This window comes from Coregonus clupeaformis, chromosome 29 (genome assembly GCF_020615455.1).
Source record: "Coregonus clupeaformis isolate EN_2021a chromosome 29, ASM2061545v1, whole genome shotgun sequence".
NCBI classification, from domain to species: domain Eukaryota; kingdom Metazoa; phylum Chordata; class Actinopteri; order Salmoniformes; family Salmonidae; genus Coregonus; species Coregonus clupeaformis.
In genome coordinates this window covers 10,378,800-10,404,743 of record NC_059220.1, presented here as the reverse complement: position 1 = coordinate 10,404,743, position 25,944 = coordinate 10,378,800, and the positions used below count along the sequence as shown (strand labels likewise).

At 41.6% G+C, this 25,944-nt stretch overlaps 1 protein-coding gene across 3 annotated transcripts; it reads right to left on the bottom strand.

The window, feature by feature from the left end:
- Positions 1 to 2,724: 2,724 nt before the first annotated feature.
- Positions 2,725 to 17,036, bottom strand: LOC121544657 (paired box protein Pax-1-like). 3 transcript variants are annotated; one of them, XM_041854688.1, is made up of 3 exons: positions 16,861 to 17,036; positions 15,562 to 16,181; positions 2,725 to 3,073 (listed from the first exon to the last, which is right to left on the bottom strand). In XM_041854688.1, the coding sequence occupies exons 1-3, from the start codon at positions 16,862 to 16,864 to the stop codon at positions 2,807 to 2,809; spliced, it is 891 nt and encodes a 296-aa protein (XP_041710622.1). In that variant the 5' UTR covers positions 16,865 to 17,036; the 3' UTR covers positions 2,725 to 2,806. The 3 variants fall into 3 exon arrangements, with proteins under 3 accessions (XP_041710622.1, XP_041710623.1, XP_041710624.1); XM_041854689.1 differs by having other exon boundaries at positions 15,562 to 16,151; XM_041854690.2 differs by having other exon boundaries at positions 2,815 to 3,073; positions 15,519 to 16,181.
- Positions 17,037 to 25,944: the final 8,908 nt, after the last annotated feature.

The following is a 25,944-nucleotide window of genomic DNA, read 5'->3' as shown; positions in this document are numbered from 1 at the left end:
TTTGTAGGGGTTGATACATTTTCCGTAAAGGAAAATCATGTCTGAAATTTCAAAGAGGAAATTTCAAACTTCAGAAGCCTTTTAAAAACCTCAAATACACTACAAGTTTTAAATGTCCTGCATTGCAGGAAAGTTCTCCTGCAAAAGGGTAATCAAATTAAGATCCTACATCTGTGTACACACACACACACTCACACACACACACACACACACTCACACACACACACTCACACACACACTCACACACTCACACACTCACTCACTCACTCACTCACTCACCACACACACACACTCACACACTCACACACACACACACACACACACACTCACACACTCACACACACACACACACTCACTCACTCACTCACTCACACACTCTCACACACACTCTCACACACACACTCACTCATTCACTCACTCACACACACACTCACACACACACACACACACACACACACACTCACACACACACACACACACACACACACACACACACACACACACACACACACTCACTCACTCACTCTCACATACACTCTCACACACACACTCACTCATTCACTCACTCACACACACACTCTCTCTTTTTTATCTCTCTCCCCCATAAGTCCCATTATCACACAGACACAATGCCATTAGAGGCACAGATGCTTTGACTTATACCTAGGTGATGATGAGCTTTGCCCTGTCCATGGTTGAATGGACCTTCTGAATGTCACCTCTCATGTCAAACATTTCTTGACACACCAATTGAATCACTCTCTTTTGGTTACTCTTTTTATGCACAATATTCTCAGGTCCATTGGGACTGAAAAACTCACTAGATGTAAAAAAAAAATAAAAAAATAAAAAAACTAAAACATAAATATATTTATCTACGCCAAAGGTGTGCATTTTAATATAGATCGACAGAAGTAGAAGGTTAACATGGTTGAAATTAATTCAACACATGCGTAATTGGAATGCGGCTGGGCCTACCTATTCATAGGTAATGCGCCTGGGCCTACCTATTCAGAGGCAATGCGGCTGGGCCTACCTATTCAGAGGTAATGTGCCTGGGCCTACCTATTCAGAGGTAATGCGCCTGGGCCTACCTATTCAGAGGTAATGAGGCTGGGCCTACCTATTCAGAGGCAATGCGGCTGGGCCTACCTATTCAGAGGTAATGTGCCTGGGCCTACCTATTCAGAGGTAATGCGCCTGGGCCTACCTATTCAGAGGTAATGCGCCTGGGCCTACCTATTCAGAGGTAATGCGCCTGGGCCTACCTATTCAGAGGTAATGCGGCTGGGCCTACCAATTCAGAGGTAATGCGGCTGGGCCTACCAATTCAGAGGTAATGCGGCTGGGCCTACCTATTCTGATTCAAAATGGCATGAAGAGGAAAAGGTGAAAGAATGAAGAAACATTTATTGTCTATGGGTTGCGAAACTGTAGACCCACTCGTAGGCAACCTTGCAACGTTTTTCCCAGCCATAGCCTGCGTATAACACCTAGCCATGACATCCCTACGCATGATGCACTATTGAAATTACGCACGCAACATTCTTGCTTCATGCCAAGCGAACATTAGGTTGGCAGCAAGTACTCTACTTGTTGTAACACGCACAGAATGTTTTGTATTGAGAAGTTATTGTAGATACACTATTGTAGATTTTCAGCCATTCTGACGCTCAAGTCGTAGCCTAACAAATAGCCTAATATCACTGACATAGTTCAACAATTTTTTGACCAACTAAAAGCTTTTATGTAAGCTCTTAAATTGTATCAAATTGTTGTATATAGCCTATATTCATAAAACTCTGGCTTAATTTGACACATGTGACTTTTAAAAGTGTGTTGAATATTATTTCACACACAAGGGATATTTGGTAAAATTCAGAAAAATCAGGTAACATCCAAACAATTTCTTTAATTAAGATACATTCAATTTCATTGTGCATCGTTTGGAACTGCAGCTTTTTTACTGTTTTATCATAATGTAGTCTTAAACATTAGGGAATGTTCCCCATATGGTCTCCACCGTGGCCTTTTGATGTAATAATTGCACTTTGTTTAACCGCAGTACCTTAGTCAGTCTAATCAATAAACATTAGGATAACTTCTCTGAAGCGTTGGCATACATTTAAGTCGAGAAGTGAAAAAACGATGTTCAATATTAAGACTGTTGCCTTTATCAAAAACACAACACAAACAGAAAAGTAAAATACAAACATCCAAAACTATAGCAATTGATATCACCCTGAAACACTTAAATGCAAACTTTGTTTTCCTCCTGGTTTTGATTTCATAGCCTACTTTAGCCCCTTGTTTCTAAAAACATTTGCAGAGATGTGTGCAGAAATGGGTTTAAGAGACAAGCTCTTGATGAGGATGGCACAATGTCCCTCAATGAGAAACAGTCAGTCAGTCCTTCAATACATCTGACCTGTCTTGTGAGCTGTCTGCTGGACAACAAACAGAACAGTGTCCTGTCTGTAGATAGTGTGGCAAACCTTTCCTTCCATGTGTTAACTTGAGTTCTCCACACCATGTTATATGGAAGAGAATGTTGTGATGGATATGGGTCCTAGGTGTGGTCCTTCATATAAATACAAAAGAGGTGATTGTTTGTGATGAGCTAACACAGGACCCTCTCGCCTCCTTCCTCCCTCCTCCTTTCTCTGTCTGCCCGTCCGTCCGTCTGTCCTGCTCCCTCTCGCTTCCTTCCTCCCTCCTCTTTTCTCTCAGTCTGCCCGTCCGTCCGTCTGTCCTGCTCCCCCTCTTCTTCCCTCTCTCTCCGTCCGTCCGCCCGTCTGTCTGTGTTCTACAGTGCTGAGGCGCTGACGGCGTGGGCATGGATGTTGTCACGGTGGTGGGCTGTCATACCTTTGAAGGTCAGCGAGGAGGCAATGTTGTCACAGCTGTGGTGAGAGAGCGCACTGCCACTGGGCGGCTGCCATGTGGGACCGGTCACATAGGCCGACGTGGTGGCGCTGTACCCCATGTAGGGCGACACTGGGGTGGGAGGGGGGTAGGCCGGGATACTGGGTGCTGTGACATAACTGTTCACTGTGGGCAAGCCACTCTGCATCTGTCAGGGAGAAGGGAGAGAGAGAGGGGAGAGAGAGAGGGGAGAGAGATGGTGAGACAATAGATAGGGAGGAGAGAAACAAGGTGAGGTAGGTAGAGAGCGACATAACAGTTCACTGTGCTTGGGCAAGACACTCTGTGTCAGAGAGAGAGAGAGAGAGAGAGAGAGAGAGAGAGAGAGAGAGAGAGAGAGAGAGAGAGAGAGAGACCAGGTTAGACAGAAGTAGAGTCAGGTAGAGAGAGAGAGGAGAGACCAGGTTAGATAGAGGTAGAGTCAGGTAGAATGAGGTAGAGAGTGAGACACCAGGTTAGACAGAGGTAGAGTGAGGTAGAGAGAGACCATATTAGACTGAGGTAGAGTGAGGTAGAGAGAGACCATGTTTGACAGAGGTATAGTGAGGTAGAGAGAGGAGAGACCTGGTTAGACAGTGGTAGAGTGCGGTAGAGAGAGAGGAGAGACCAGGGTAGACAGAGGTAGAGTGAGGTAGAGAGAGAGAGGAGACACCTGTTTGGACAGAGGTAGAGTGAGGTAGAGAGAGGAGAGACCAGGTTAGATATAGGTAGAGTGAAGTAGAGGGAGGTAGAGAGAGAGAGAGAGAGAGAGAGAGAGAGAGAGAGAGAGAGAGAGAGAGAGAGAGAGAGAGAGAGAGAGAGAGAGAGAGAGAGAGAGAGAGAGAGAGAGAGAGAGAGAGAGAGAGAGAGAGAGAGAGAGAGAGAGAGAGAGACCTGGTTAGACAGAGGAAGAGTGGGGAGAGACCAGGTTAGACAGGGGTAGAGAGAGATAGGAGAGAGACCTGGTTAGACAGAGGTAGAGTGAGGTAGAGACCAGGTTAGACAGGGGTAGAGCGAGGCAGAGAGAGAGGGACCAGGTTAGACAGAGGTAGAGTGAGGTAGAGAGAGAGAGGAGACACCTGTTTGGACAGAGGTAGAGTGAGGTAGAGAGAGGAGAGACCAGGTTAGATATAGGTAGAGTGAGGTAGAGAGAGAGGAGAGACCAGGGTAGACAGAGGTAGAGTGAGGTAGAGAGAGAGAGGAGACACCTGTTTGGACAGAGGTAGAGTGAGGTAGAGAGAGGAGAGACCAGGTTAGATATAGGTAGAGTGAAGTAGAGGGAGGTAGAGAGAGAGAGAGAGAGAGAGAGAGAGAGAGAGAGAGAGAGAGAGAGAGAGAGAGAGAGAGAGAGAGAGAGAGAGAGAGAGAGAGAGAGAGAGAGAGAGAGACCTGGTTAGACAGAGGAAGAGTGGGGAGAGACCAGGTTAGACAGGGGTAGAGAGAGATAGGAGAGAGACCTGGTTAGACAGAGGTAGAGTGAGGTAGAGACCAGGTTAGACAGGGGTAGAGCGAGGCAGAGAGAGGAGAGACCTAGTTAGACAGAGGAAGAGTGGGGAGAGACCAGGTTAGAAAGAGGTAGAGAGAGAGACCAGTTTAGACAGAGGTAGAGTGAGGTAAAGAGAGGAGAAACTTGGTTAGACAACAGAGGTAGAGTGAGGTAGAGAGAAATATGAGAGACCTGGTTAGACAGATGTATAGTGGGGTAGAGAGAGAGAGGAGAGACCAGGTTAGATAGAGGTAGAGTCAGGTAGAGTGAGGTAGAGAGAGACCAGGTTAGACAGAGGTAGAGATAGGAGAGACCTGGTTAGACAGAGGAAGAGTGGGGAGAGACCAGGTTAGAAAGAGGTAGAGAGAGGTAGAGAGAGGAAAGACAAGATTAGAGAGAGAGAGAGAGAGAGACCAGGTTAGACAGACAGAGGTAGAGTGAGGTAGAGCGAGGAGAGACCAGGTTAGACAGAGGTAGAGAGAGGTAGAGAGAGGAAAGACAAGATTAGAGAAAGAGAGAGAGAGAGAGAGAGAGAGAGAGAGAGAGAGAGAGAGAGAGAGAGAGAGAGAGAGAGAGAGAGAGAGAGAGAGAGAGAGAGAGACCAGGTTAGACAGAGGTAGAGAGAGAAGAGAGACATGGTTAGACAGATGTAGAGAGAGGAGATACCAGGTTAGATATAGGTAGAGTGAGGTAGAGAGAGAGAGGAGAGACCAGGGTAGACAGAGGTAGAGCGAGGCAGAGAGAGAGAGAGAGAGAGAGAGAGAGAGAGAGAGAGAGAGAGAGAGAGAGAGAGAGAGAGAGAGAGAGAGAGAGAGAGAGAGAGAGAGAGAGAGAGAGAGAGAGAGAGAGAGAGAGAGAGAGAGAGACCTGGTTAGACAGAGGAAGAGTGGGGAGAGACCAGGTTAGACAGGGGTAGAGAGAGATAGGAGAGAGACCAGGTTAGACAGAGGTAGAGTGAGGTAGAGACCAGGTTAGACAGGGGTAGAGCGAGGCAGAGACAGAGGGACCAGGTTAGACAGAGGTAGAGTGAGGTAGAGAGAGAGAGGAGACACCTGTTTGGACAGAGGTAGAGTGAGGTAGAGAGAGGAGAGACCAGGTTAGATATAGGTAGAGTGAAGTAGAGGGAGGTAGAGAGAGAGAGACCAGGTTAGACGGACAGAGGTAGAGTGAGGTAGAGAGAAAAGAGAGACCTGGTTAGATAGAGGTAGAGTCAGGTAGAGTGAGGTAGTGAGAGACCATGTTAGACAGAAGTATAGTGAGGTAGAGAGAGGAGAACCTGGTTAGAAAGAGGTAGAGAGGGGAGAGACCAGGTTAGACAGAGGTAGAGCGAGGCAGAGAGAGAGAGGAGACACCTGTTTGGACAGAGGTAGAGTGAGGTAGAGAGAGGAGAGACCAGGTTAGATATAGGTAGAGTGAGGTAGAGAGATGGGGAGGAGAGACCAGGTTAGACAGAGGTAGAGCGAGGCAGAGAGGGGAGAGACCAGGTTAGACAGAGGGAGGGGAGGGAGGGAGGGAGAGAGAGAGAGAGAGAGAGAGAGAGAGAGAGAGAGAGAGAGAGAGAGAGAGAGAGAGAGAGAGAGAGAGAGAGAGAGAGAGAGAGAGAGAGAGAGAGAGAGAGAGAGAGAGAGAGAGAGAGGAGACACCTGGTTGGACAGAGGTAGAGTGAGGTAGAGAGAGGAGAGACCAGGTTAGATATAGGTAGAGTGAGGTAGAGAGAGAGGAGAGACCTAGTTAGACAGAGGAAGAGTGGGGAGAGACCAGGTTAGAAAGAGGTAGAGAGAGAGACCAGTTTAGACAGAGGTAGAGTGAGGTAAAGAGAGGAGAAACTTGGTTAGACAACAGAGGTAGAGTGAGGTAGAGAGAAATAGGAGAGACCTGGTTAGACAGATGTATAGTGGGGTAGAGAGAGAGAGGAGAGACCAGGTTAGATAGAGGTAGAGTCAGGTAGAGTGAGGTAGAGAGAGACCAGGTTAGACAGAGGTAGAGATAGGAGAGACCTGGTTAGACAGAGGAAGAGTGGGGAGAGACCAGGTTAGAAAGAGGTAGAGAGAGGTAGAGAGAGGAAAGACAAGATTAGAGAGAGAGAGAGAGAGACCAGGTTAGACAGACAGAGGTAGAGTGAGGTAGAGCGAGGAGAGACCAGGTTAGACAGAGGTAGAGAGAGGTAGAGAGAGGAAAGACAAGATTAGAGAGAGAGAGAGAGAGAGAGAGAGAGAGAGAGAGAGAGAGAGAGAGAGAGAGAGAGAGAGAGAGAGAGAGAGAGAGAGAGAGAGAGAGAGAGAGAGAGAGAGAGAGAGAGAGAGAGAGAGAGAGAGCGAGAGAGAGAGAGAGACCAGGTTAGACAGAGGTAGAGAGAGAAGAGAGACATGGTTAGACAGATGTAGAGAGAGGAGAGACCAGGTTAGATATAGGTAGAGTGAGGTAGAGAGAGAGAGGAGAGACCAGGGTAGACAGAGGTAGAGCGAGGCAGAGAGAGAGGGACCAGGATAGACAGAGGTAGAGTGAGGTAGAGAGAGAGAGGAGACACCTGTTTGGACAGAGGTAGAGTGAGGTAGAGAGAGGAGAGACCAGGTTAGATATAGGTAGAGTGAGGTAGAGAGAGAGAGGAGACACCTGTTTGGACAGAGGTAGAGTGAGGTAGAGAGAGAGGAGAGACCAGGTTAGACAGATGGAGGGAGTGAGGGAGGAGGGAGAGAGAGAGAGAGAGAGAGAGAGAGAGAGAGAGAGAGAGAGAGAGAGAGAGAGAGAGAGAGAGAGAGAGAGAGAGAGAGAGAGAGAGAGAGAGAGAGAGAGAGAGAGAGAGAGAGAGAGAGAGAGGAGACACCTGGTTGGACAGAGGTAGAGTGAGGCACCTGGTTGGACAGAGGTAGAGTGAGGTAGAGAGAGGAGAGACCTAGTTAGACAGAGGAAGAGTGGGGAGAGACCAGGTTAGAAAGAGGTAGAGAGAGAGAGAGAGAGAGAGAGAGAGAGAGAGAGAGAGAGAGAGAGAGAGAGAGAGAGAGAGAGAGAGAGAGAGAGAGAGAGAGAGAGAGAGAGAGAGAGAGAGAGAGAGGAGACACCTGGTTGGACAGAGGTAGAGTGAGGCACCTGGTTGGACAGATGTAGAGAGAGGAGAGACCAGGTTAGACAGAGGGAGGGAGGGAGGGAGGGAGGGAGAGAGAGTGAGAGAGAGAGAGAGAGAGAGAGAGAGAGAGATAGGAGAGAGACCAGGTTAGACAGAGGTAGAGTGAGGTAGAGAGAGAGAGGAGACACCTGTTTGGACAGAGGTAGAGTGAGGTAGAGAGAGGAGAGACCAGGTTAGATATAGGTAGAGTGAAGTAGAGGGAGGTAGAGAGAGAGAGAGAGAGAGAGAGAGAGAGAGAGAGAGAGAGAGAGAGAGAGAGAGAGAGAGAGAGAGAGAGAGAGAGAGAGAGAGAGACCAGGTTAGACAGAGGTAGAGAGAGAAGAGACCTGGTTAGACAGAGGTAGAGTGAGGTAGAGAGAGACCAGGTTAGACAGAGGTATAGTGAGGTAGAGAGAGGAAAGACAAGATTAGAGAGAGAGAGAGAGAGAGAGAGAGAGAGAGAGAGAGAGAGAGAGAGAGAGAGAGAGAGAGAGAGAGAGAGAGAGAGAGAGTTACACAGCGGTTGAATGAGGTAGAGAGACAGGAGAGACCAGGTTAGACAGAGGTAGAGAGAGAGAGGAGAGAGACAGAAGGGGAGGAGAAGAGGCACTAGGGAAATGTGGTATTGGTGGGGAGTGAGGGAAGTGGACTGGAGAGAGATGAGGAAAAGGAGAGAGTAAAGGGAGAAGTGAGAGTTAGGTGAGGGTTGAGTTAGAATGTTCTGTACTGTAGGTTAAAGGTAGAGAGGTGACAGGTGAGGTAAGAGAAGAGAGGGTGAATGGAGGTTTGGAGAAGTTGAGGGTTTGTTGAGAGGGGGGAGAGAGGAGATGTGGGATGACAGAAATGAACAAGGGAAAGGGAAAGAAATGTACAGAGGGTTAAACAAGCATGAGCAACTTTTTGGCACCATGACAAAACATAACTTGGAGAATTCACCTAATTGTTTCAACATTATGCCTTACATATTATATCCGTGTGTGGTCTATTCTATGACTTCTGGGAATCAGAATGGTTTCTGCGGGAGAGAGGAGATCATTGTCGTTGCTGTATAGTATTTGTCCAGGAATTCCTCGACATAAGACCCAATGCCTGTATTATTTTTTTATTTCGACGGACATTTACAGTCATGAAGATGCACGTGCATTACTCAGATTCTAAAGGCTTTTAGTTTTTATGGAGCCTAGGCCTATAATTTAAGTGATGTTTTGTATTTCAGGAAGCAAAATGCCGTTGGCCTACTTACATTATGCCATTTTAGTTTACGGTTAATGTATCTAATGTTCTCCTACTGAATATTTTCCATAGGCCTACACAGCTTTTAATTTATGTTTTTTCAAGATATTGAAATTATTTAAAAACTAATAACATAGTTCATGAAGTAGCCTAGCCTACCTAGCCCATATTGCACATATTTTAACTTGGTACAATTGTTTTTCCGGTATTGGATAATGATAAATCAATAAATACACACGTCACACGAATAAATTCAGTTTATTCGAATTCTGATATTCTACACAAATTGCTTTTCGTATAGACTTACTTTTGTTTGTTTCCCTCCTTTATTCCTCAATATTCAATGTGAAGTCATGCTTAGAAAAATACATAGCCCTTGGCTTGCTTGTGGCGCGCAATAGTTATTTTAATGGCTAGCACTCTTCAGTAAATTCTGTCAAATGGAAAAGGCAAGCTTACCAATTTAATTCTAGTTTTTTATTTCGTTACATAATTCGCTTTCTTGTTGGTTATCGTTTTCATGCTTTTATGTTATACAAGACGGCTGATCTGAGAATAATCACAAATAGCCTATATCGACGGATAAAAGCAATTTGAATTGGAATAGGTGGCTACTGAATAGGCCTACACATAAGGATCATATAAAATAAGAAAACATATGCTGTACAAGGCAGCCTGTAATAATACATATTTTATCATATTTATTAGAATCCACTCTCGGGGTATTTAGACGACAGTAGACTATATGGAAATGCATCAAATGGTGTGGCCTAATAGGCTAACAAATCATAATTATAGGAAAAATTCCGTCGTATCCAAAAGTCAGTCAAAACCAGTGATTTGTCATTAGCGTGAAACCTACTGGTCTTCGTTATGTTGCTATTATGTCTGATAAAAGTGATCCTATCGACTCTAGAGTACCTGCACGTAAGAAAGGCATTTAAAGATTACATCCGAGCCGCCGGCGCTGTTTATGGATATGCGTGTCATTACCTTAAATGGAAATGTAATGATCCAATTATTCTTCCAAAGAGTGACATGATACACCCTGCGGCGCATGACTGGGACAACTCATGTAGGCCTACGGTTAAGAGAACTTCAAGCACTGCGTGTACTGTAGCTATAAGCCAGATATAAGCTACATCTTGAATTCATTACATTTTATTTTTTATTTTCAAATGCTTGCGTGTGGGTTAATCTATACATGCTTTATTGACCTGTCATTGGGAAGGAGTTATTTATTTTTCATGTTTCACATCAGTAAATAGCTGTGCCATTGCAGCTGCATAGCTTATACTGCGCTGTTCGCTGACACTTGAACGAAAAAAACATTATTTTTGCTAAAATTGAATTTGGACATAATGAATTATATGGCAATTGACCTTCAGCTTTTTGAAAATGCCCACTCCTTCTTACTTCAGTCGCCACAAGTCTACTTTTATTATAAGGAAGGACTGTGGATGTGAATGGGGAGAGGGCGGGCGTGTTGTTATGTGTTTTGAAAGTGCGTGCAGACTGCAGTGTGTGTATAGTGTTTTGAAATATGGGTCTATATGCCCCATTTGGAAAGGATTCAGTACATCAGTAGGCCTAGTTTATCATCAACAAATGAAGTCCCGTTGGCCACTATAGGCCTATAGAAGCCTGTGGCACGCAGAGAAAGCCATACTTTGAAAATGGGGCGTTTGAATCCATTAAAACCGTACAAATTACAATCCAAATAGTTGAAAATTGATCGGATTATAAGTATGTTTTATATTGTGATGATGACATTAGATTAGGTCCCGTGTAGCTCAGTTGGTAGAGCATGGCGCTTGCAACGCCAGGGTTGTGGGTTCGATTCCCACGGGGGGGCAGTATGAAAAAGAATGTATGCACTCACTAACTGTAAATCGCTCTGGATAAGAGCGTCTGCTAAATGACTAAAATGTAAATTAGACTTTGACATACAAAATCTCAAAACTAAATAATTTGCTTATTGAAACCTTTGAATAAAATAAAGTAAAAATATAAAAAATAACTTGACCTATGACTGATTATGCCATGTATAGGCTATCTGCAAAATGCATTAGGCCTGCATTTTGATTTAGTATTTTTTATCCGAACGAGTTATATCACCACCGCATGTGTTTTTCTGCATTATTTGTCCCCATTGATGCATCAAACAGTAGTCTATTGAATAAATCGATTTCTCCATGTATCATCATGCAACTGGTCATAATTCGCCAGTCTTTTGGTCTCAAGGGTGGTTTCAATGCTGCGTGTATAAACAGCAAACAATCACAGAAATTTGATAACACCATACTTGAATATCGATCAATTCACTTCACATTATACAATTTGAAAAGGTCCCGTGCGCCTTTTTCCACCAGGCGTTATGGGCGTCAAGACCCCAGAATTCGTTTTGGCATTATCTCGCTTGCCCCCGACGATATATCATACCAACTATGCATGCCTCCCCCTCTCACTTCCTCTCTCACACACACTATATCATTCATGCAAGCTCGCGCTCACACTCTGTGTCAACTACCTCGTGCCTCCACCTCACACGTTGTTTGCACCCTTGCAGTCGATATATTATGCAACATAAAATGCACCATATTTTCTAACACAAGACTAACACCGAGTTTAGTGACATGTTCTTCGTGAAACTTTTGGAATTAAAAAAACGTCTATACACACTAAAATATAATCTGTTATTCGACTAGGCCTATTAGTGGGATAAGCTTCGATGGAATTTACCACAATTTCAGCAATACCTTTCAGCTTCTATTAGATCAGCGTGTAAATCATTATTGGGGGTTAATTGTTAACATAAATGTAGCCTAGTCTACTGGCCAAAATATATAAATGTGTAATTACGTTTTAATTATTTAAACTTCAGTCTTGTTATTCATTTACATTAGGCCTAATATTAGTTATTTTAACACGTTGGTTAAGACAATATGGAAATGCCATGAAATTAGGCAATCCTGATGATCAGCATAAAATATACAACCATAACACACAAAAATAAAAACATTTAAATAATATTTATCCAATAACTGTTATGATTATCTTAGTCGGTCAATCGGTCTGTTTTGTGCCAATGGATTTTCTCTTGCAAAAAAAAAAAAAACTGTAGAAACGTGTCCAATTATGTAAATCGACGTCAGCAGGACGACCTGATGCCTCTGGTCAAGTTTCCTGGTATAATAGAAGATGACTTGAGAAGTTTAGTTTCTTTCTTATTCTTTCATATCCCTAAACCTTATAAGATAAAGGCAAGTGGCTGCAAAGTACAAAATACCAAGAGCTTTTGCTGAAAAAATTACAAATTAAATATGTTACCCCCCATACAACGTTTGGCTATAGAATATCGCTATATTTAGAGTATTATTCAAACGGAACTTGTACAACCCTTACAAAAAAAGATTGCAATTGAAACAGCTAAAAGTGCAGTAACTGCAGTCGACTGTGGTATTTTGGACGCAGTAATTGCAGAATAACTGCGGTGTAGTGCAGTTGAACTGCAGTTATACTGCACTCTAACTACAGTTACACTGAAAAATACTGCAGTAAAAAAACGGTGTTAGTTTGGACGCAGTATTTGCAGCATACTGCAGGTATACTGCACTCTGACTGCAATCTGTTTTCGTAAGGGAAAAGCCGGTCTATTCAAATGTACATTTGGCGTGCTATGCTAATGACCGCCGTTGAGCTTCTCAGTACATCATATATGTCAAGTTGTCAACATGCTATCACCTGCAAGGAAATTGATGGGTTCTGAGGTTCCAGGTTCATGGCTAATTTGTCACAGAACTGAATCAATCATATGCCAGTGATGGACACAAAACTACAATACGTAATAACAATGTAAGAGCACAGTATGCCATGGAGCCGAATAGAACAACCCACAGTAGCCTATAGGCCCATACACTGCGGTGTGGTCGGTGCCTTGTCTAGAGGCATACACCCAGAGGAGGTAGCGTGTCAATATGATTGAAAGCACCAAGAAAGCACACTCAGCTCGTATATTGATTACACAATAAGTGTGAGACACTACACTTGAAGGTCATCATATTGTACTTGACCTTGTGATGAACACAAATTAGGCTAAAGATGGATGAGGACGGAATTCTATAGAAAAGGAGATGTATCCTTTTACCTGTGTGTATTTTACTTCAGGTTCTATAGAATGCGGTGGTTTATGCTGCAGGCCATTGACTAGTGGAGAACTTGCTGACTGCGGAAAATTAGTCATGTTTATAACGCTCCATTCTTCTAGTTTAGAACTGGGAAAGGACGAACTGTCACTAACTGCATGGGGCAAAACAAAGAGACACAGAGACAGAGGAGAGGGAAATCAGAGGAGGTTAACCGAAGAGACTTCACGCTACCACTCCCATCTATTGTAGGCATTCATCTCACCTTAATAACTATACAGCTTTTTAGCAAAAATACGGAAAATACTTGAAATGGTAACGATCATCATTTGCGAGGAATTACTTCAGATCCGACCACGTAAATAGAGAAATGGCTAGGGCTATGGTTGTCTTAAAATCCGTTTTTGCATATGTATAGACAAATCTGAATTAGGCCTACTGCAGAGGGCGCCTAGCCCTAGTCATTTCTCTATTTACATGGTCTGAAGTAATTCCTCAGAACCCTGGAAAACCCGTATATGTGTGTGGCTTTGCATTAGCCTACTGATCATACCGAAGCAGCTCATTGCTAAAAGGAATGCAGTAAGACGATTCTTTCGTGTAATTGTCAGGAACATTTAACCAAGCCCGTCTTCCTGTGGGGACAAATTAGATTTACTTGAACCGTTTCCGCTTTGAACGTGATGGATATTGTATTATACACGGTTCCCAACGTTTAGAATAAGAAAAGCAAGCCCACAAGTGTTGTAACTTGAGAAGACCACTGAGTCGATTATTTTCTTTCTCAACCCACTTTACTTTCTTTCATCAAATCAAGTTGTACTTGTAGTTGTCTATTTTGTGCATATAGACATTTATGAAATATTTGTTGTACGTCTAAAAGGTTTGAGTCTTTTGGGGGGTCTTTTTCTTGAATAATCCTTCGCTGACAAAGCTGTCTTAAGTTTTTTCGAGGAAGGATGAATGTTATCTCACTTTCTTGATGGCACGGTAGGCGTGGCCTGGCGTGGCGTGGCGTAGTGTGTGTGTGTGTGTGTGTGACAGTGCCATTTGATGACCAATGCCTTTCCAAATATCGACATATTTCAAATGCAACTCATATTATGTTTTACGCATCTTTACGTTAAGCGTATAGTTTTTACGCATAGCCTATAGTTTTACGCTAAGCCTATAGTTTTACGCATGAGGCCTGTGCTCGCCATTTGCGTCTTAGTGATATTTTTTTACGCTCTTCGTCTTAGAATAGGCTTACTGTATTGAGTATTCCCTCCATGTTGTAATGTAAACCCAACAGCAGATCTATAATAGGCCATATCATAGCATAGTCAGGTAAAAAAAAAAAAATGAAAACCTGTCGAGGTGATTGTGGCGCTAAAAGACCTCACGTCATTCAGTGTACATTATACTTATTTCGACTTTCAAAACCTGCCGCAAACATCTGCTAATAATTTGGAAATGCATAAATTGTTTATAAAGGCATCCTTTGAGAACACATTCCTCCCCGGGATTTCTTGTTCGGCTTGAAGATCTGCGCTGCGTTTGAGTGGCGAAGCCTTGTTGTTTGATTGTTGGAGTTAAGTTAAGACATGGAATGGCCGCGGCCTCCCGGATCTAAAGAGGTCTACTATACAAGCTCTAAGGAGAGTGGCATGTTTCTATCTACAAGGCGGTGAGACCCGAGAGCGTTCTAACTTCTGACAGAAGAACGGTTATGACAAGCGCATAGGCGGTCGACTGACATCTAACACTCTCTTTGCTAAAACAAAAAAACGTTGTCCTTAAAAATCTTATTCACAAGAAAAGTCATTTATTATTATTTATGGAGGTCATATTTATTTAGGCTACATTGTTTCCAAAACAGAATAGTATTTGTGGTAACATAGTGAAAACGAACTTTCCAATCATGACTGTAACTAACAAAAACAAGTTCTCTAAACTTAGATAGGGTCTTTACGCAACAACACAGGCCTTCAGTAGCCTAGTTCAATGTAGCCCCGTATAGCCTATTGAAGCAGTATGATAGGCTAAAAGCGTGTGAAACTGCATTGCAGGGGTGTGTATTTTGAAGTAAGGCAAGGACAAATGTATGGCTGCAAGACATGGCAGGGCAAAGCTTTGAACACCTCATTTTGATTTGAGTTCATCTCCTCGTGCACCGCTGCGCCTTCCCTTCGTTATCCCACTAATATTCCACATCCGCCCCAAGCCTTCCTTCAACCATCTGTTTTAATGCAACCGTTTGAACTAGGAACTAAACGTTACTAATACATGCACTCACCGATTCTGGCAAATAACACATCACTAACTTAGAAAGCCAATTTATGTTCGCAGTTCGTTCCAGAAGAGTCACTCTTTTATTGAGAAAAGTTGTTTATCTTTTATCTGTTATTAGTAGGCCTTAATGCACTCATACTGTTATACCTATGTGCATTGCTCATAATATTGAATAATGATCCTGATAAAAACTGCCTAACTCAAAATTTTTAAAGTTACACATCTGCCTACCTTGCGACAAGGCCCACTACACGCACGTACACACGCAAGTACGCACACGCATCCCCTGCTGACCCATGCGTTTTCCTATGAATTTTAACTATTAACAAATGCAATTTCTTTACCCATGTACCAAAGTAAAAATCATGCTTACTTTGTTGCTCAGTTATCGACCGAATCCCCAGAATATCTGTTACCGAGTGCGATGAGGGCCATATCCTGTGCATAGCCATGTGTCCAGGGAGGGAGTGCATGCCCGGGGGAGTCGGTACTTTGGTCCCAGATGCTCCGATGGGGGTCGGATACGAGTATATGTGGTTGTATGGTAGCGTTGGTTGAGGTGGTGGGTGAGACGACTGCTTGCTGGACTCATACTGACTCTGCTGGGACAGATTGCCAATCTTGTTGCGGAGGATCCGACTGATGGAGCTCACAGATGGTAGATTAAATTTGTCACAAACGCCGTCAGCCAGTAGCCTGTCCCGGATCTCCCATGCGAAAATACCCGGGTCCCTCTGCTTGTATGTCCGTATGTGCTTGACCACTGATGGCGTGGTGACCCGTGGCTTGCTGCCACCGATCGCTCCCGGGAGTATAGAGCCAGTCTCGTTGTACCGGGCCAGTATCTTGCTGACGCAGCCGTGGGAGACCCGGAGTTGTCTGCTGATGTCGCAAGGCCTGATGCCTAGCTGAGCGAGTTCTACAATCCGCAGCCGGATGGCGTTGGGTAGCGGTCTGCCGTTGACGAAAACACCGCCGAGCTGATTCACCTCTCCGAAGGCTGGCTCTGGTGTCATGGAAACATATACAGAGACAGCTAAATGAAACACACATCTTAAGTTAGACAACGTGTAGCTGTAGTAGTCTGTAATCACAACAAGGCCCTATTATGACTAGTGTTGTTAATCATGCCTACATGCTAATGCGGTCTGCAATGTCGTTTCCACCCGGTTAAGGACGAATTAAATGCTTATTTACAGCATATGAGATTGTCTTAAATGTATTGGGATGTATATAGAATATATATATATATATATATATATATATATCTTTATAATGCACTCAAAACAGATGCGTAAAACCCAATTTAGCGCGTGATGAAAATAAAAACATGTCTCACCATTAGGCTACCTACCCCCTGCTCATAAAAACCCCGCACATTTTTCAGTTTGTGCATAACATACTGCTACATTGTAATACCATTGTATTTTAATTTCAAGATACAGTTGCAGTACAAATGTGTTTTACGCATGTCTATGCTATAGGCTAGTTTTACCAATCGGCTACTAATAATGGTCATTGGAAAATCCTTCGTAAAAACCAACTGAAGCGCAAAAATACTATTCCGTGTATCCATACAATCGCCATACAAGCAACATAGGCTAATCATAATCGAATCATTAGAATGTAGGTATAATTCGTTCCTTGAACGAGGTAGGAATGCCTGTTATAGACTAACTCAATCATCGGCACACAATGTTTCCATATAAACTTACCCATTGCGTTTAGTCCGCAAATTATTATTGGGATCTCGGAGTTACACCTTCCGTCCAGTTCCGCGTCCAGTTTAGCTGGTGTCTGGAAACCTGTCTAGGGGAGCACAAATCCTCGCTCTCGTACGCCACGGTTAGGCTACTGCGATAACCGAACTAGGATAGCTGCTAGAAGGAGAAATCCGCGATGTGTTTCCTGATGGCAGGGGAGACAGGCTTACATTTCAATCCAGACAATCATGGGCCGGACTTCCAAAACTTTTCTTCACCGGGAGGCTTGGTCCGCCAATGAAAGTTTGAGTTTGTAGAGAGCAGCTTTCCTATTGGATTGAAAGTTTGACATGACATATGCTCGTGCAGCAAGGCAACCCCCTCTCTTCCGTAGGAACTACAGACAGGGTTACCCTGCCACCATGAATTGCAATTATGTGTTGCACTACACAGGAATGGTAAGTTACAATATAATATTATTATTGTGATTATGAATCATACATAGCAATAAATTAGGCAACAGGATAAATCACCAATGTAATAATCCGAATATAATAATACAGTCAAGTGTTTGGCTTTTGCTGCGTATATAGTCAGTGAGGAATTCATGTGATATAAAGAACACAAAATGATGAAAGTGAAAATGGTATTCCATTCCCTCAGTTCAAATGGATAGCCTAACTTGCGTAAAGGCTGTCTTCACTCGCCAACCAAATAAATAACACGAGACATTGAGAATATTTGTACATCACGAAGTGGCGCCCAATGTAAGGCCAACGAATCTTATGATGTAGTATTTATAGGCCTTGACTTTGACTTATAAATACACAAACAAAAACAAACAAAATAAGTTACTGTCGGAGTTGGCCGTTGGGTCATAGCCTATATTGCTCATTCCATTTAGGCTACTAATACACTTGTATTTCAATGTTTCTTTTAAATATTATCCTTGTGTAAAACATTTGGTTTGTATTCCAACGTAGCTCAGGCCTTGATTTGATTGTTAATTTGTTTATTTTTCTAGTCGTGTCATCAATTTGTGTATGCCTTAACAAGTTCGATTTTATATCTCTTTCTCTCTCTTGCATCATTTTTCTAAAATCGAGATACAAAACAAATGTATATAATAATAATAATAATAATAATAATAATATGCCATTTAGCAGACGCTTTTATTTACAGTCATGTGTGCATACATTGTTACGTATGGGTAAATTTCTACATATAGCCTAGGTTGTGTGATGATATTCAACTGAGTGTTTAAAAAGTTATAGGACTAATGCGTCATCTCAGAAAACTTTGCCTAGAGAGCGTTTAATATGTTTGCTATTAATAGCTTGAATAAATGTTCGAATTGTATATTCGACACAATTTATTTATTTTTAAAACATGTATTTGAGTTACATATTTCAAATACATTCTCAATTATTATGAAATATTTTATAAAAAGGGAATATGAAACAATAAGCATATGGATGTTTGCTGTTATGTCCTGTTTATTTATTCAACGTATACATACATAGCATGAATGCGCTAGACTAACCCTACATCTATATTTCACCCATCTGACAGGCAATATAGAACGCCTTCCACACGCAGGTAATCGGACGCTTTGTTTCCTGTTTACACGAGAAACCATAGCTCTTAAAGCTCTCGATGGTTGGTTGACCTGTGCTCAGGATTTCTCTTTCTCTTACTGCTAAGGGTCACTTCACAACAGTAAGCTTCGTTTGCTCGGCATCTTAGAAATAGATTTCAGGGTATCAACACTGGCCTATATAGGCTATACACACACATACGTCGCTCAAGCTTATTCTGCACTGCATTTTGTCAAGATTGGCTTAGACTCTAACCATCTTCTTACTGTCCGTGTCTTCCAGGGCCCTCATCTGTTATAGCAGCGAGGGATCCAGGCTACTGATCACTGCACTCGCTCGTTTTCCAGCTGCTCTATTGGCGCATTTCCATACAGGATTTACCCCAGTGTTTTACCCCAAAGGCTTAGACTTTTCTCTTTCCATCATGGCTACGGCGGAACTGCTCTCACTTGGGGCCAAAGCCAGGCCACTGGTACTTTTCAGCTGGCATTTAGCCTACATAACAACGGCTAACTGTGAACTTCTCACCTTCTCACAAAGCAACTGATTTGATTGTGCAGAGGTTGTTGATTCTGCTCACCACAAGTCCTCACTGTCAGCCTTAGCTATGGAAACACCATGTCCCTAGTATAGCCTAGTGTAACACTGGTGTTACAGTCGAAAAGCAGCATAAGGGTGTTCCTGATATAAGTATTTGTGCGGGCCGATTCCCTTGGCCCCCGCTCCCCATGGCAGCCACTAATGCGTTAAGGATACTGTTTACCATTGGAAAACGTGCTCAAATTGTTTCCATTGAGGTGCTTCCGATGTCTGGAATAACAAAGGGTCAAGTCTGAGGGATCAGAGGTCTCCGCTCAGCAATTAATATTGTAGTTACTTTCAGATTAATGTGATGGTATTTAAAAAGCATTTACTTTACTAATATTCTAATAATATTATTTAGCCCCATTCGGACCATGCATGGTGCAATGTTGATCAAGATTAGAAGTAGGCCTATTTATGATTGTTCTAACTATCCGTTGGATCATGAGCAGATCCAGCTTCAAGTGTCAATTCAATTCCCCAGGGACGCGCGTGCATTGGGGCCAATCAAGGCCTCGAAGGAATTCATCCATTCCACCTCCGTAACATTCTAACAAGAATAGGGCCCTCGTCTGTTTGGCTCTATTCTTCTTTCTGTCCACACGTTTTGTCTGACTTCATCTTATCGCAGTGAGACATAAATCTGAAGGGTAAATTGGGCATTGACAGATAAGTGTTAACGAGGTGTGTAGAGGAATGTGAATAGATATATACGGTCTTTAAGAGGTCTTTGGACTGCCTAAAGAGAGAGATATTTAGGATCAGATTGTATTTCAGCCCAAACATTACATTTTAGTCATTTAGCAGACGCTCTTATCCAGAGCGACTTACAGTTAGTTATTTTCTCATTTTATTTTTTTTATACCCCCTGTGGGAATCGAACCCACAACCCTGGCGTTGCAAACGCCATGCTCTACCAACTGAGCTACATCCCTGCCGGTCATTCCCTCCCCTACCTTGGACGACGCTGGGCCAATTGTGCGCCGCCCCATGGGTCTCCCGGTCGCGACCGGCTATGACAGAGCCTGGATTCGAACCAGGATCTCTAGTGGCACAGCTAGCACTGCTATGCAGTGCCTTAGACCACTGCGCCACTCGGGAGCCATGTATTATTGTTGTTGTTGTTGTTGTTGTTGTTGTTGTTATTGGCTGTATTATTATTGTTATTACTGTGGATGTCTACCTGTATAATATTATTATTTGTATAAAGGAGGTAGGCCTATAGACCTATTATTATTATTATTATTATTATTATTATATTGTTGTGATAGCCAAGCATGGTAGGAATTGACCATATAAAAAAAGACGTTGTGTATTCCATGTGAAGGCCTAATAGGCTATAGTAGACCTACATCATCTCATGTGTAGCTCTATGCATTTTCCTGTAACCCAGCCTTTTTTCTCTACAATATGCGTTACAAACCACCAAAATAGTTGCATTTGTAAATTCATGAATACCGTATAACATAGCCTACCACTGAGGAGATTAAAGGTGATGAGCGATTTATCGATGAAGGTCACATTAATTACCATGGCAGGTCATGTAATCTATTAGATCAGCAGGGGATCTTTTGATGTCTGTGTTGCCATGATTTGTAGACTACTATTTTAATCAGATATTTTCCAATATATTACACACTTGACTCGAAGAACGAGACACTAAATAATTAGGCCTATATGTTTTGTGGAATTCTAAAAGGCATGACTAAAAATGAATTAAACTCTGCTTGTCCTCAGTATAGGACGATGTCCCTCGCGCATGGTATAGGCCTAGGTTAAAGACTAGCGTTGCGCTGCTTATTTGAACTAAAGGCATTTAAGGAATGCATCATATAGTTCACTAAAACAGGATTAGCCGTGTCGAGTGGTCCTAACCGCAAGTCAACGCATCGCATCCTTTCTGATCCGTAAAACACGACTATCTGGTTTTGGGGGATACGGACCAACGGGACAGTCGACGTAATAACCCAATTTCAATATTTTCGTTTCTGTCCATTGAGCTCGCTTTTAACCCATGCGGAAATCCTTAATTCTACGCTTAAAATGGTGCAAAAATCATTTCAACTTCACGCACCAAATCCAGATTTTTTTTTAGGCTAAGAGAATGCAGCCATTAAATGATCAACATTCCGCTGCCACTTGCACATACACATGAGCTCCCATACCTCTGTTGTAGGCCTATGCATTTTTAAGATAGCCATGCACTGCTATTTTATTTTATAGTGATGTTTTTAAGGTAATTAGTGGCTGCCAATTACATGTAAGTTACTGTAAAAAAGGTACAGTATGTTACCGTAAATTAAAGTTTACAGTAATGTACTTTTAAACCAACGTTTCCTTGGAATTTAAGGTCATATACTGTAATCCTATATATATATATTTTCTTTTTTACAGTAATTTACAGGTAGCCTAACTGAGATTTATTTAGAAGTGTGGTTCTCATCATATGGCATGCTTGCTGCTATTTTGGCTGCATGGTGATATCATTATTTTATGTTCCTAAGCTACATGTGTGAAGTATTCAAAATATAAATTTAATTATGGGGTATACCAATGCTAAGATCAGTATTTTCAAATAAAATTGTTTAAGTGCATCACATAGCCAATTTATTTTATTTTTTATTATAGGCTTACGCCTCGTTTTAATTGCACTGTGCAATCAATATGGACCAAATAGCCTACAAGTGTTCTTTCTGTTTGATCTATTCCGATATTTCGAGGAGACAAAAACGTAACAAGCAGTTGGACATCTGATGCGCTATTAGGGCTGGTGGAGCCAAACAACACAGAGCACATTGGACTGATCTTGGAGTTTGCCCTTATAAGGCAAACTAACGTCCCTTTCGGTAGGTAGACCTACTGTAGGAAGATGACCAAGGGTGGCCAGGATCGTATCGCTTTCCATTCCCATAAAGGTAAGGGTTAACATACCCGTCGACCATTATTTAATTCTAAAAAAGATACAAGTTATTATAAGACAGGCTGATGTAGCCCTCTAGCTGAATCTAAACAGCGTGTGCATGATGTTCCCGGGGTGGCTCGTGACATTATTTTATACCCAAAGAGGAAAGGGAATAATGCACCCTTCAGCCATTCTAAATTATAAAAGAGAATAGGCCTATAGTGTTGCTGTTATTCCTAGCTTGAGGTCATGTCGGTTATTCCACTGCATTATAGACTGACTGCATTGTCACCAGAGCAGGCCTATAGTATAGTTTAAACATTTCCTGCACCGCATGGACTATAGGCCAATATTGAGGTTCCCTAACTGGGACAACACAATACTTTTCTGTTCCCAACAGCCATGTTTAGATTTTATTGTCCAACTATTTTCTGAAATATTTCTGAAAAATATTTAGAACTGAATTTTCTACATGGTAATTTGTGGTTGTCTACGGCAAAGCCCTTGTAGAAAAGCAGGGTTCGCTTGGTTCAGTATTTATTTATAGAGAGAGAGAGCACCATGCAGTAGCAGCAGCGCCCCCACCAGAGCAGTTTGGGTATCTCAAATGATTCTCCACATTTGAACTCATCTTGAATTTTACATATTTTTTAAAATCTTTGAATACCCTAGTTTGCACCTCATTGATATTCTCAAAATACCAATAGGCCAATAAAGTTGATATCGATAATGGAATGATTATGCTTGACCAGTACTCCCTTGACTGGAATAAAGTAAATCACTCCATAAATGATGATGCATTTTGAGGAATAGGCTATTATCGGATTACGCACTTCATCTGTTTTGTGTTTCAGCTATTTCTGATTGACTCCCTCTATATCACATTGGTTTATATCATTTAGTTTACATGTATAACGATCTTATACACCATTCCGGGCTATATCATATGATATATAATACACGATTTCCTTGCATTACCCGTTTATCATTTATATCCCTGCCTGTGTGAAATATTTCTCAGACAATATCATTTTTATGTAACAGACTAATCTAGGCCTATTTATGCAGGAATTTTCCTCTTGGCTTTACATACGGGTCCTATCACTGTCCTGTCAGTTCATAACCTATCAAGCAGTGGGATCCGTTTAATATACAATATCATATAGCCTAATGTTATCACATAATCCGCTATGGGGCCCGGCACTTCTGTTTTGATATGTCGCTGTGTAGTCTCTGAATTAATGTAAGACTTGCGCACAAGCAACATGTGTCCAGGTTGAACTGTTCCAAACAGAAGGCGATTACATTATGCCAATGGTGAATAGCACTAATACAACGTTACCACCACGTTTCACGGGTTGTGCTGCACCCATACTGCCTCAATGCCGTTTGTACATCATTATAAAACAATATAGCCCATGCCTAATGTTCTAGACTACAGGCTACTCATTCATATTGATAAAACATATCATAATTCGACCAATTTCTTCAAACGTCAAATTGTTGCTTCTTATTTCCTATTATCTATCCTAATGTAATACTACATTCCTAGTTATTTAATTCAGTATTTATTGTTGAGAATCCTTAATTTAAACAATAACAAAGTTGACACCACGCCTGTGTTTTGGTAAAAAGCTGATGGATGGGCCTGGAAAAATAATGTAACCACTCTCAAATTCATACAGAGCTATGGATGCAACTGACCATCCATGATATCACAATTGTAGTTTTAACCATATTTTGAGGCTATACAGTGTTTGTTTACATTGTTTACAAACATTTGCGTAAAACAAGCTTGGATGTTGGGTTCTGATGGGGTACGACAGTTGAACTAAGCTCATGAAGCAAGTTATATTCTTAAAATATCAATGGGTAGCCTATATGTAATTAATTTATATGTCCAAAAATGGATGTAGCAACTAAGGATTTCAGCTTTATAATATTATAACATCCAAAATTATAGCAGGGTGGGTGGATATTAAGGACGGACAGAACGCGCTCCTAATAACTTGATGACCAGTAATCAACTGTCCATGATAGTTGCGTTTTGTCAAAATTAAAGCTATTTGACGTTATTATAATTACGTTCTACCAACTGCGTGTTTTGCGTATTCACAGCATGCCCATTTTATGAACTAGACTACATGTAGTGATCTTACATTGAATGGACATTGATGTAGTGAATGGAATCTTTATTTGATACAGTATATGAACACTTTTTTAAAGAATAACAATCCCTCAACTAAATGTGAACCAGAGGATGGGCGCGCGAGGGTTCACTTAGAATTCCGCTGAGACTGATAGAAAGAACGTCTGAGAATAAGTTAATGGAGTATACCAAAGCCTTTCCTCCTAACAGCCAAACTATTCGTCTATCAGCGATTGTTTTTTGGGGTACTGTATCAATAATCAAAGTAATTAGGATTCTCTTCATTTTTCCGTCTCGGGATAGCCTATACTGATCGTTGTTAAATGGATAAGTCCCGGACTCTAATTGTGTCTCTTTGCCAAATCTAACTATCGTAATTGAAATCGTGTGACAATCATTACTACAGTAGATCTAAGGAACTGTGATAGATCGCCTATAACGTATCTGACGCTAATGGCCAACTGGAATCAGCATCTTATACTAAGAGAGATGGAAGTTTGACATATTATTGGACAGACACAAGCAAAACAATTTGCATTTTCTGCTGTAAACTGACTCCTTTCGAATGATTAGACCTTATTTATAACCTAAGACAACAAATAACCTACATATACAGTAGGCCTATCCTTTAACGTGAAGTATTGACGGCATGACGAAGTGGCAATATGAATCAAAGAGAACTCTGGGTGAATTTGTAAAGGTTGTACATAAAACTAGTGTACACAAAACTATGTATTTTCTCCATGCTGCTCAATAGAGAATGCAAATGTTAAGACGCAAGGCACTAACTTGATATCAACGAATCATTTGCCTATTGCTAAAATATTATCGTTCATTGTCAGAGCTTAACATTGATGCAACATAGTAGGTAGACTAGGCCACGCTTATGCCTTCACTGTGAAATATATATTTCGGTCGAACGGCAAAAGACTCACCCAAAAGGAAAATTGGGCACGGCAGGCCGTTTAGGCTTCACTACGTTCAGGTATGTGGTAACTGTAATTGCCCCAGTAATAATTCCATAATATAAAATGTAAAATAACATCAAAATGTACTTGGCCATTCAAATTGTTCCATGATCCAAAGTCCCATGATGTGAATTGAGCTTTTAGTGTGAAATTGTAATTGGGATGCAAGGAAGAGATCATTTGAGATGTGAATATCAATATAAATTATTTGATCTAAATATGAATTATGCTATTTACGTCGGTCTATAATCGAATATTTCTTAATGATCAGAATATTTTGGGAAAGTAAGCTGTATCATATTGAATGTTAAAAATTGCAGCAATAAGACAATTATAATATGTATTATTATGGTTATGATATCTCTATGAGTATTGTGATAGCCTACTGTATTATTGTGATTATTATATGATTCTTATCAATTGTTAAGATAATCATTATTACCATTATTATTTGTTGGTTGTCATTGTTATTAAATATAACAATTGCCAACAATAATAACAGTAACATATTATTACAGGCTATCATTAATGTTATCATGCTGTGACTGTGTATTGCTGCTGTTATATATTTGAATATATGCGATGGTCACAGCAACCAATTGGGCGCAGACGCAAATTCTACATCTATTCCACGTAATTTAATTGAAATGACGTCGAAACAACGTTGATTTAACCATTGCGTGCCCAGTGGGAAGTTTGCCATGCTTCTTGCTTGTAGTCCAAGTCTCAGAGCCAAAGGCATTGTCACACTGCAATTTAACATTTAACATTTAAGTCATTTAGTGAGCCTACTTCAGACAATGTACTTAGGCTACTGATGTATTGAAGCCAACGACTAGACTAATATATCGTATGAAAAATGTCCTAAAAAGTTGTACTCTATCGGGACCACTGATT